The sequence below is a fragment of the Myotis davidii genome, unplaced genomic scaffold (genome assembly GCF_000327345.1).
Source record: "Myotis davidii unplaced genomic scaffold, ASM32734v1 scaffold363, whole genome shotgun sequence".
Classification (NCBI taxonomy): domain Eukaryota; kingdom Metazoa; phylum Chordata; class Mammalia; order Chiroptera; family Vespertilionidae; genus Myotis; species Myotis davidii.
This window is the reverse complement of record NW_006294069.1, coordinates 3,605,075-3,617,744: the sequence shown is the minus strand read 5'-3', so window position 1 is coordinate 3,617,744 and position 12,670 is coordinate 3,605,075. Positions and strand designations below refer to the sequence as shown.

The following is a 12,670-nucleotide window of genomic DNA, read 5'->3' as shown; positions in this document are numbered from 1 at the left end:
GCCCCCCCCCCCCCCCCCCCCCCCAAGTCTTCCCATCCAACCATTTGCCAGTTCCCGTGCCCTTCTTTCTAGGAAGCAAGGCAGGATATGGGTGGCCTGAGCAGGCTGCATACCACTCTGAACAGGCTTCTATCTGTACATTGCCAGCTGATTTGTAATGGTCCACATTGCCTCTGCTACGAAGGAAACACAGCTGTTGGGACCAGACACGTGGAATGGTGTGACAACTACAGGTTTGCCAGGGATGTTAGCATTTCATCTTGTGACCCACTGACCCTCAGCTAGCCCAGGCCAACTATAGAATTAGGGAGGGCTGGGTCTGGACATGGGGATCAAAAGGGACTGAGGGAGAGACCTATGCTTAACTGTCTTGCATAGAAATGAGGTCCTGCTATAGCAGGGATAGGGAAAGCATAAATGCTGATTGAGCTGATCCCCCTGGACAGTATGCCCAGGGATTGTCAGGATATGCATCTGGCACAAGGACCATGTCTGCTCTCGCTCTGATCCCTTTGTCATTCAACCCCTGCATTGGTTCTTCCTTTCTCTGCCCCTCTCACACTCTCTCAATTCAATTCTACTTCAGGTAGGCTGCCAATGTCTGTCTCTCTGTTGTAAACTGTTGCCTCTGTCTTCAGAGTGATTGTTCATCCTTGTGGCCAGCTTTTCCCCTGCCCCTGGAGTCTGCTCCCCACCTGGAAGCCCCTCCCCCTAGGAATGTGAATAAAGCATTTCCTGTCTTCCCAGCTCCAGAGGATTCCCTGGATCTGAACTTAAATTGGCAGGCCTCTTCTTAGGCTGACCCACCCTTGGCCACTACAGAATTGTCCTACCTACTCTTCAGTCTCCTGTGAGAGTGAGTTGTGCATCACTAGAGGTTCCCAGTTTGTGAAAACACTTTAATCTGAGTTCAGTTTCTTGTAGCCAATCCTGTAGGCTTGACTCATTGAAGATGATAATTAACCCATTGCTAATTGACCTCAAAAACCAGCCAAACAGCTTGTATTTTTACCAGCCTTGGTTGTGGATTTGTAGGCTATTTTAAGGTTTCTTAATAATCTCAGCAAGACTTCACTTTCCTGTCTGCATCTTATTTGCTCTAAGGATATTCTGTAAAATTAACAAGCTATAAAGTTTGAATGAAGGTTTCAACAAATGTGAGAATAATTGACTGCATTTAGCGAAATAAGAAAAACAACCTGTAAACTTGAGTTTGTAGGGGAAAACCCGTGTGATTTTTCTCTTTAACCAGAGGAGCAATAACAAGCAGGACTTTCTAAGACCAAAAAATATAGAACTGGCTGATAATGCACGTTTAAATTCTGATTCCCTCCAAATCAAAAGCTCAGAAAAAGGAATTTTGAAAAATCTAACCAACCACTACGATGCTCATGTCTTCCAGGAGGTCTGTATGGAGAAAACGGGGACCCATAAAGATAAAAGAGTTCCTCATTCCCTGGAGTCTGCATGCAGAGGAACCTGGTTCCACTCTCTGACCCCGCCTCCTGTTCCCTTGCTAGACTGGGGTGGTGGTGGGAGGTGTCCTCCCTTCCCCATGGCTGCTCTGAGGTGTGTGTATTAAATCTTACAACTCAGACTACAGCAGACTCTGGTGCCTGGTGCTTAGTTCCTTTTCTCTCTCTCCCTCCCCTGTCTTCCATAAGACAGCTTAGATCTCTTTTTCTTCTTCTTTTTTCTTTTTTTTCACATCTCTCTTTCTGTTTCTACCTGGGCACCTCTGCCCAAGCTGGGCATGCCCTCTGCTGAGTGACTGTGGAGAGTCACCAGTTTTCAGAGAACTCCATTCTTGGCTTATCTGTCATTCCCTAAGGTTCCCAAGATCAGTAACTCAATCTGCCTTCCCTCTTCTCTCTTGACCTAGAAGTTTCTTCCTTCTTTCCTCAAGACCTAACCTTCCTCTTAACTCAAACCTCCACCTACTCCCGTGCATGCTCATATTCTGTCTTTCTAAGGAACTGAGCCTGGGACTGGCCAGGCTCCTGTACCGACTTGCCGCATCTCACTTTCAGTTTTCCTTTCTGCTTGGTTCTTTGCGTGTGGACCTGATCGGGTGATAACTGGAGCCCTGAAGCTAGAGGTTTCAGTTCCCACTGACGGGGCACACTGCCTCAGATGGTCCTCAGAAGGAAAAGGGGCTTTCTCTGGGTGCCTTGCTTTTAGCTCTTCCCTGACAAAAAGCCCCAGTTTGTTTCCAAAGATGACCGGAGTGATTTATGTAAGACATTTTGTCCATTAATTCTGGAGTTCCTAATAATCTCTGCAGTGAGGTCTCCCTCCAGAAGGCCATGACTGCCATTGAGAAGGTGCAGGGTCCCGGGTTTCCTGGGGCACTCCCTAGCCAGCAGCCCTTTTCCCCACCCCTAGCCCCAGTCCAGCACAACCTGTTAACAGACCAGGAAGGAACACCATGCTGCCCAGCTCTCTCCCCTCTAGAGAATCCAGAGTTTGCCCAGAGCTACAATGTATATACCACTTACATTCTCTGTTTTTCATTGATACAAGATGGAAAAATATACTCATGAAAAGAGCTGTTGTGGGGATTATGTCATACACTTCATCTGGACTCCTTCCTCTCCAAGCAGGGAGCCTAGCTTTAACCCCTCTCCTACCAGGAAGTCCTCCTGGGCCAGCCAAAGATTATCTCGGAGTTGACTCTTTGAGGGTGGTTTGAAGGGCTTCTTCCATCATGATGTCTCTTATTTACTGTATTTAAACGTTTGTCCCCCAGGTTCAAGCGCTGGAGGCTTTGTCTAGGACAGGGGTCCTCAAAATACGGCCCGCGGGCCACATGCAAATACAGATACTGTATTCGTTCCCGTTTTGTTTTTTTACTTCAAAATAAGATATGTGCAGTGTGCATAGGAATTTGTTTATAGTTTTTTTTAAAACTATAGTCTGGCCCTCCAACAGTCTGAGGGACAGTGAACTGGCCCCCTGTTTAAAAAGTTTGAGGACCCCTGGTCTAGGAGAATATTATCAATCTGTGAAACTCTAGGGTCCTCACCCCTCTAGGCTCATTTCTCATACCACAAAGCAGAATGCTTTAGCTGGCATGCTAGCAAGCTAGAGACAGGAGGCTTCTCTGTGCCTCTGGGCAAGCCCTAGACTTTGTGCCTCTAGGTTCCCCATTTACCGAATAGCTAGAACCCCATGTCTTTCACCCACAGTGCCCTTTGGAAAGATAAGGAGACTGTGTACAATCTTGGCTGGTCCCCTGCTATTTGGATTGCAAAGGAACAGGGACCCTCTTCTAAAAGGTTGGGTGACTTTTCTTTCTCCAGACAGGTAGAATCCTTTTCAGGCCTCTTAGCACCAGCTCAAAGACCCCACTGGATCAAAGCCCTTTTCAGAATCAGCCGAGAGTGCCCTGGCCCTTAGGGGAGGGACTAGTGGCCCTAGTAAACAAAATCTCAGGGGAAAGCAGGTGCCTTCTAAAGGAGTGAAAATGAAAAAGGGACTATTGGGAGGGGGACGTTCCATTATGCTGTTGAGTCTCTGTGAATGACAGTTCCCAGTGATCCTCTAAGGATGTGTGCAGGCAGGCTCAGGATGTCTGCATCCCTAGGTCCCGCTGTGCCCTGGAAATCCCCATCTCCAGAAATCCACATCCACACATGTGGTCTTTCTCCCTTTTGGCCAGGAATCGCACACTTCCTGAGCCACTCAGAATGCCACCCAGCCTGTGTTCTAACAGCGGGAATTATCCTGCCCTCCCGTCAGCACACACGCATGGGCACACTTTCCTCTTCTGGGTGGATTGCTGCTGCACATTACAGGAGTGCCAGCATAACCTCTCACCATCCAGGTGATGCCAAGGACCCTGGCAAGCTTCTTCTCTGTCCTCCTCCCCCCCTAAACCCCCACCTCCTCGCCATTCAGCAGTAGCAGCCTCATACCGAAAAGGAAAGTCCTGGACCCATTACATAATTCTCCATAGTGTAAGCAGTAGCTGGGGCATAAGGTCAGAGGTCATAGTGGGGTCAGGTGGCTGACACACACTGTAACGACAAGGTGGTTAAAATTAGACCACAGAGAGGAAACTGGCAGTCTTGTGGAAATGCAGAAGTTTCCTCTGCAAGTGTGAGGCTGGGGATTCAGGGAGGCCACTGTGCGTGCTGCCTGCCAGGCTATTACTCATTTCAGCTCTGTTCTTTAATGCCTTTTAGCCCCTGCTTCTGTATTTCTAGCCTTCCTCATCACATGTTTGAATACACGCGATGGAATCCATGGTTACCTGCCCTGGTCCAAGGAGAGCTTCCTTCCTCCTTCAAGGGGGTGTAAGCCCAGGACCAGGCACCCCAAGCTCAAGACAGCTATTCTTTCCAAAGCCTTATCTGGGTAGCTGAGCACCTTTAGGTTAGCCTCTCAGGTGGAGGTAGTTGAAGTGCATAGCCTGAGATTCAGGCCTGTAGTGATTCCAGGACCATTGGTGAGGGCAAGCAGGAGCCACTGCTCGGCAGGGAGAGTAGCAGGTTTTGCTGGAAAAGGGGGTAGAGGATGGAGTCACATAGCACCTGCGACAGAGTGGTGCTCGTTTCCACAGTATCACAGGAATAGGGATCATGCCTGCCTCGTGGCTCCTGGTGGTACTCAGCCGACTTTCTCTGTGCTTGTCAGTCCTTACTGTGAGCTTGCTGTGTGCCCCACTCCCTGGCAAGGGGAGCTTAGGAGATGTAGTCTTTGCCACCAGTGGGGGGTTTGTCCAAGTGAAGGAGTAACAAATGCACCTGTGCAACAGCAACAATCAAAGACAGACTCCAAGTTCATACTTTACTGTGTGATTCAGACATAGAATTCCCTATCGTATTGTGGAGTGGGAAAGCTTTGAGGGGGCAGGGGACACTCAGTATGGGCTAGAGTCAGTGACGATGAGAACGGGCTGCCACCCTGTGGCATATCTGACCACTAAAGTGTGTTTCCCTGCGTGGATTGGCCTTCACCAGCTTCCGAGCTTCAGATCAAATAGGGCCCCTCCTCTGCCTTGGTGGGTGCCCTTTCATATGGAGGAGAGGACCGCAGAGGCCAGAGTTGGAGAAAAGGGCATGAGGGGGTGCAAGCAAAGCCGATGGGTTTGCAGGTGAGGCCACCATGTGTGTGTGGTCTCACAGGAAAAGGACCCCAGACAAGGTGACTATGGAGACTTCATCTGAGACACTTACAAATTCGACGATTGCACAAGATATTGAATTTCATTTCAGCTAAATCAGCCCCAGCTTCTCTGACAGCACTGGCTTATGTGCTGATGTGGCCACATGGGAGCAGGATGGCGTGAACCCTGGAGGAGCAGAGCTTTGGTGAAACACCCCCACCTGCTTTGCCTGTCTCCCTTCTCCTGACAACAATTTCCTGCCTGAGCCCAGTCTCTGAGTATGAGAAGCTCTTGGGTGGGGCAGAACCCGCCAGGGGAAGCCCAAAATGATCTGGCTGAAATGAAACAGCCAAGAAAGCCCTCATCATTCATTTTGCACTCAGCTGAAAGTTCTCCTTTTGGGAGTCTGGCGAGGGGAGAGCTTGGAAAAGAATGGAGAGTGGCTGTGAGGGGTACCAGAAAGCTGTGTTCTGTGAAAGCCACCAGTGGTTGGCACTCCACCCTTCCTTCTATCAATTAGATACCAAACTTAAAAGAATTTAATTTATTCTTTGTTATTATCAGGACTTCAGGGGGCCAGGAGGAAGGCACAACCCCAGAGGATAACTGTCATTGATTCTGGGGTTGTCTGCTACCCTCGAGATGACCTAAGGAGAGACAGTAGTGACTTTCTTCCCTTAGAAGATCTTGGTCCTCACCCCTTAGCCCTTGCTCGCCGTGTCACACATGCACGCACACTGCACACTCATCCTGTCTCCCTTGCCCAGCAACGTTGACACATTTCTCATGTGCTCCGCCGCCAACAGTGTCTCTCATCTTCATCTTCCCTTTCAGAAAATGCTGTTTTTCTTCTCTCCCTTTTGCCCCGTAGGTTATTGCAGCCGACTGCAAAAGGGTCACAGTGCTGAAGTATTTTCTGGAAGCCCTTTGTGGACAAGAAGAGCCTCTGCTGGCATTCAAGGGTGGAAAATATGTGTCAGTGGCACCCGTCCCAGACACCATGGGAAAGGAAATGGGAAGCCAAGAGGGAAAACAACTGGAAGATGAGGTACTATGCGGGAAGAGCCCGCTGTGGCAGAGGGAAGGCTCCCCTTCCTCCCCCTCCAGCCCTGCTCTGCCCATGGCTTCGGCTTCTACCCCTGGTTATTTATAACCACTCAGAGCAGTGTCGATGTTAACGTGACCAGCCAGCTTCTCAAGAGTGCACTCTGCTGGTGCCCCTTCCTGCCAGTCCCACCCCAGTGCCTCCATCTCTGCTACGAGTTCCAGATGCTTCTTTTTAATGTTGCATTGGAGAAGGGAGGGAAAGAAAGAGTTTAATAATGTGCAGCTCCGGAGGCTTAGGAAAGGGAGTGGAGGGGGGTGTTAGGGTTCAGGCTGAGGATCAAGTTTATAGATGTGTGGAGCTCAGCGCAGCACAGGCCTGAACTCCAGCCTCTAGCACACGTACAGGAAGAGCTGACATTGCTGGCCCCGTGTGGAAAATCACCCCCCCCCGCCCTACTCTCCCTCCCTCGTTCCCTCCCTCCCTCCCTCCTGCACATCCTGATGTGATTAAGGAATTCTCTTGTTTGTTTGCCCTTGGTTGTTCCTGTAGCCCTTGCTTCACTCCAAACCGTGTGCGCTCACCCTAGTGTGCGCACGCGTGAGCCTGTGTACCTACCCCTGCTAAACCTCACTGGCATTTGCCCTGCCATGCATGTATGTGTCTTTCTGGGGGTGGTTGCTGTCGTGGGTCTGTCGGTGCTGGGCTTGTGTGTCAGTTTAAGTTGAACACTGCTTCCAGCTTCCCTGCCGTCTGTGGGTTCTGAGTAAATGTGAGTGTGTAGTGGTGTTGGCGCATGTGTGTGTTTAATATCACTGCCAGCTGCCCTGCTGTGTGTCTGGGTGTGGGTAACTGTCTGGGTGTGTGTGCACACAGCTCACTTTTGCCTGATGGTTGATTCTTACCTTCTTTTACCCCACAGTGTTAAAAACAGAGGGGACTTAGGTAGGAAGGAACGTGGGATTTAAGGAAGGGACGGAAGCAATTCCAGCCAGAGGCCAGGTCACCCATAGGCCAACACAGTCATTTGGCCCGCAAGAGTCTCAAGCGCCTGGTGGAGCAGGGTGGGGTGCAGGGATGAAATCAGCAACAGGCCAGGGAAGCCAGATGTCAGCTGGAAGCTGTCGTTTGTGATCTGAAACAGTGATAGAGTGGCCACCTTTGGTTCAGTCTTCAGAGCGCAGTCTTGGACTGGCTTCATTAGAATAGCTGGAGAACCCCACCCCACCCCTGATGATACAGGCTCAGCTTCCAGGACAGAGGTGGTTCCAGGGATAAAGCTGAGCCCACGATTCCAGACTCCCCAGATGAAACCTGGGCAGGAAATAATGGGAAAGAATGAGCTGTCAGCATGGGAGGAGACAGTGGGGTTGCTAAAGCCATCGGGGTGTCCAGGCTTCAGGCGGGACAGAACAGTGCCACCCAAGCCCTGGGCACTGTGCAGGGAAGCGTGGGTGGGGCAGTGCTAAGTCAGTTATCTCACCCACACGGGGAGGCTGAGGCAGCCGTGGAAGGTCACCAAGGCTAGCTCTCCAGGATTGCTGTAAGAGATGCCCTCCGGCCAGTGGAGCCTGCAATGCCAAATCAAGTTAGGCAAGTGAGGCCCAGAGAAAGGGGCTGAGCCACAGTTCGTTCACTCCTACAGGGAACAGACCAGTTCTCTGGTCCCAGACCTTGGTGGTGCCCCCATTCTCTCTCCTTCAAGTCTTATTAACCAGACAAAGGTTGTGACCCATGCCACACTGCCCACTTCTTCCTTTTCCCACGAGCCTTCTGAGTTCCTTGTATGTTAGTGGCCCCTGGGAAACCCTACTTACCCAGGTCTGTGTAATTTCATAACCCTGAACTTCCTCGTTTGCTGTGAGAGCTGAGAAAACCTCAGACAAGCCTTGCTGACCCTCCTGTGACCTCAGTCAAGCTCACTCAGAGCCCCATGATAGCCCAGTGTATCCTGATCAGAGCAGGCAGAGGCCTCGTTCCCTCGTGGGCCAGTCAGGCATCCTATTCCACTCACTCCAGTCCAGGTTAACAAGGAAGTAAGTATGGAGTGTCTTCCTCCTTCCCAGGGTCTCTCTGGAAGTGCACCATGTGACACCATAGCCTGTTGGTTGTCAGATGAGTGGTAACTGCAGACAGCACCCAAACCCCTGAGACCTCTTAGGATAGTGGCAGTTCTGGCCCCATCCTGATATCTCATCTGTGCTCAGACGACAAGACTGAGTCACTTAAGCAGATCGAGAGAGAAGAGGTAGATACTTCTTCAGGCATCATTCTTCACGAAGATAACAGTCTAGTGCTTAGGGATGCTACCGAAGCACCTGTCGTTCCACCCTATACTCTGCTATCCCACACACTTTACCAACCACTTTCAGCCAAAACTCCACTGGAGAACCATCTGGATATGGGCAGTTAGGGGAGAGAGCAGGGTGTACAGCACAGGTCCTCAGTGGGGCTATGGGAGACCTGGTGAAGCCGAGCCACTCTGGGATGGATCTGGGCTCACTGTCCAGATTAGGCCCCCACCCCTGTGCTGGTTGGTATTATTAGTAAGAGTGGAGACTTTAGAGTTTGATTCACTAGAGTCCCTGCTATGTCACTTTACTAGCTTTGTGATCTTGAGCAAATTGTTTAACTCTAAACCTCAGTTTGTTCATTTGTAAAATAGGGATTATAATAGCATCCGTTTCTCAGGCCATTGTGAGAATTAAATGAGTTAATACATGAAAAACAGCCCTGTCCTTGGCCAGTGCTAAGCTCTCAGTAAATGGTAGCCATTATTGTCATAATCATTGTCATCATTATCATCAAGTTAGAAACAGGAATCTCCTCCTACTAAATCACTCCCTATTGCCCATGCTAACCCTGCCCCTCAAAGGAAGCTGCTTGGGCAGCTGCATGTTCTCTACTGACCAAGGCCAAAAGTGAGAGAGAGGAATGGAGCCTGGGACCACCCGGGGAGCAGTGGCTTCTGAGAGCTGAAGCTGCAAGCAGGGAGGTGCCATCCCTAGGGAAGGCTCCACCAGCCTGCAGGAGACTCTTAAGCTAGCAGCTATCTCCCAGCCTGCCCAAGCTCCGGTAGGGCAGCTGAGCAAGGTCATGTCATGTGAATTCCTATAAGGAGGCCCAGCCCTGACACCACCAGGCTGTGGTCTTAAAAAGAAACCAGGGCAAGGTCTGCTGAGCTACAGCATCTGCTCCCTGACGCTGTCTGGGGCAAGGGAGCTTCCATGCCTAACTCCCAGCTGTTGGCCAGAATTGATTCCTATCATATTATTAGCATGAATTAGATTTAAATTGGGTTGTTTAACTTTCTCTGTTGTTTTCTCCTTTGGTGATTTCAAAACAAAAATAGACCTAAAGTTTGACTTTGTGAGTTTGTGCAAAGGAGAATGAAGAGCTGTGAGTAGAAACATGAAAGTTATCCGTGAGAGTGACTGACGGTGTGGTCTCTGACTGGCATTCAGAAAGAGTCCTAGAGTTCAAAAGGGAGCAACAGTGAGGGAGGGAGTAACAGCTCTCTTTACCCCTCACACCTTGGGGCCCTTTGTAAGAAATGCCTAAGAAGCTTAGAGTGGGGCTGCGGGAAGGATAGAAAGGTGGGTCTGGTAAGTGTCATGGGCTCACAGTACCCTCTCTTCCTTGGCCTGTTCCGCCACCCAAAGGAGGAGGACGTGGTGATTGAAGACTTTGAAGAAGATTCAGAGGCTGAAGGGAGCGGGGGCGAGGATGACATCAAGGAGCTTCGGGCCAAGAAGCTGGCCCTGGCCAGGAAGATAGCCGAGCAGCAGCGTCGCCAGGAAAAGATCCAGGTGGGGCCTGCCTGGGAGGGTGGCTCCCATCAGGGGCATGAGGGGGTGTGAGAATGGAGCAGGGGTAAGCAGGATCGTCTCAGGAAGAGTCTCATATGTCTGGTTCCACCCCGTTTTCTTTTTCTGTCACTAAGTTCTGATAGCACATTTGGTACCTGTAGGCTCCCTCCTCCTGGGATCTAAGTTTTGAAGTTCTCCTGAACCTTATCCGTACAGTCCCAGAGAGGCCAGGGACTCTCTGTTGAGAACACCTGTTCTCAGGGGGAGAATGTCATGGCCACAGTCTGCTTATCTGGATTCCCAGTGTGATGGCCGAGCCCCTCTGCAGACCTCTAAACTTTCCCAGAGAGAAACTGCTTGATCTCCACATGAGGATTCCTCCACTATCAGCCCTTTGTGGACCCATACTTCCACTTCCAGCAAGTTTTTCTTTTATTTTCCTTTTTTCCTTTAAGCTGCACCCGTGAGCATGCTTATTGATTCCAAAGAGAGGAAGGGAGACACAGAAACATCAATGTGAGAGGAAAACATTAATCCGTTGTCTCCTGTACTTGCCCTGACCAGGGATCAAATCTGACCGGGGATCGAATCCGCAGCCTAGGCATGTGCCTTGACTGGGGATTGAACCTGCAACCTTTTGAGGGCACGGGACGACACTCCAACAACTGAGTCACCCAGCCAGGCCAGCATGTTTTTTGTATGGCTCTTCCAGGTCTGCCTTCTTGCACTGTATTCTCACTGCCTCTTATCCAGGGCTCAGGGCAGACAGGGAAGAGCCAGTCCCACTCTCCCATTTAACTATGTGCTTGGGAAGCATCAGGCCCCTTTAGGAACGTCTGTTTTCAGCTCTTTTCAGACACCCTTCACCTTTGGCAGAGGCCTCAGTGCATGAGGTCAAGCAGACCTGACCATGGTCTGGGCTCCACCATTTACTAGCTTTGTGATTTTTGGCAAATTGTTTAATTTCTCAGAGCCTGTTTCCTCGTCTGTAAAGTGAAAGCGGTAACAGCACCTACCTCTTAGAATTGCTGTGAAGCCTACAAAAACCGGCCCATGTAAAGTGCTTAGCACAGTGCATGGTACACAGAATGTGCTTTATAAATGTCATTGTGGGCTAATATTGTTCTAATCACCCATCAAACAGAGCCCCGGCCTAAGCAGGGAATAAGCATCAGTTGGGATCCGTCTTTCTTTAGATATTTTCATGTCCCCTGCACACTGGAACCCAGTGTGTGATCCCTCTGCCAGCATCATCCACCCCAACCAGGGATTGTTTCCTTCCGTATTATGGCCACAGTCTTGCTCTGTACCCAGCACTGCCTCCTCAGCCCTCCTGTCGTCTCTGTGGTAGCCCGCTAAGCAGCTTCATCCTCACGTCTGTCTTCCTGTTCTGTGGCTCTTTTTTCCCTCACCATCGGTCTTACCAAAAGTTCTACCTATACTCACCACCTCTATGTCTTGATTCTCCACTCGGCAATTATATAATCTGTATCATAAGTCACCAAGTGCCTGCCTTTATAAGTCTCAGTCCCCATCATAGTTGACCTCCCTGTAGCTGCCTTCCCCCAGCTTCAGTTTAACAAGTGAACCCTCATATCTCTCTCTCTCTCTCTCTCTCTCTCTCTCTCTCTCTCTCCCTCTCTCTCTTTCTCTCTTTCTCTCTTTCTCTCTTTCTCTCTCTGTTGACCTAGGCTTCCTCACCACTATTCTTTGCTTGGTCTCCTCCTTCTTTCTGTTACTTTTTAGTCTCAGCGCATAGAGTTGGCACTCAGCAGGTATTCGTTGAATAACTTAATAGATGGTAGCAACTAGAGCATCATCTTAAATTCCTTGCTGGGTTTTAACCCCTTGGGTCTGATTTCATTTTTTGTTTTTTTATCAAATCTATCTGTTCACTCATTTATTCCCCTCTCTCTATTCTCATTGCCACTACTGCTAATCTAAGCCAGGTACTGACTTGGGTTATAGCAATCAAGGCCTCTGCGTCGCACAACTCCAGGGGGTGCTGCTTACCTTGTAGCCTGTGAATGGCACCCCTTGCAGTAGCGCAGCCCACAGCCTATGTGCCGCGTTCACTGCCTCCAGTGCATCTTACATGTCCTCATCATTCTCTTCCCAGAAGAGCCATTCTCCTGCTCAGAAATCATCAGAGCCTTTGCTTGGCTGGGTCCTTATTATTGCATTTAGGGCTTTCTTGTGTGTTCACAACCTCTTCCAAAACCCCTTGAGCCCTTCTCTGTGTATTACATTGGGCAAAGTGTTTAACTTCTCTGAGCCTCATCTATAAAATAAAAGTGGTAGCAGCACCTACTTCAGACCTTAGAATGACAGTGCATGTAAAGTGCCTGCCCAGACTGAGGCCCTCCTGCCTGGACAATACAGTGGGGCCTTGACTTACGAGTTTAATTCGTTCCGTGATGGAGCTCGTAACTCAAATTACTCGTATGTCAAATCAATTGTGAACAAGTGAGACACGTGATGCTGGGCTGATGTGGTGTTCACTGTGACGTTCGCTGCGCCAACTAGCGGTGGGGTATCTGTAGCTGGCTCGTAACCCAAATTTTAGCTCGCAACTCAAAGCAAAAAATTGGCCGAGAGACGGCTCGTATCTCGAAAAACTCGTTAGTTGGGACACTCGTAAGTCAAGGCCCCACTGTACTACCCTCCTCTCCTTTCCCACTCTTGGATCTTTGTTCCCTTTTTCCT

At 49.9% G+C, this 12,670-nt stretch overlaps 1 protein-coding gene across 3 annotated transcripts in view; it reads left to right on the top strand.

Moving 5' to 3' along the window:
* The window catches only part of SMG6 (SMG6 nonsense mediated mRNA decay factor), a 242,125-nt gene that overhangs the window by 212,113 nt on the left and 17,342 nt on the right, over window positions 1-12,670 (top strand). For all 3 annotated transcript variants that reach the window (XM_006768100.2, XM_015566788.1, XM_015566789.1), the window contains 2 exons: window positions 5,982-6,158; window positions 9,818-9,964. In XM_006768100.2, coding sequence (XP_006768163.1) covers window positions 5,982-6,158; window positions 9,818-9,964 — 324 coding nt within the window. The remainder of the gene's footprint in view (window positions 1-5,981; window positions 6,159-9,817; window positions 9,965-12,670) is intronic.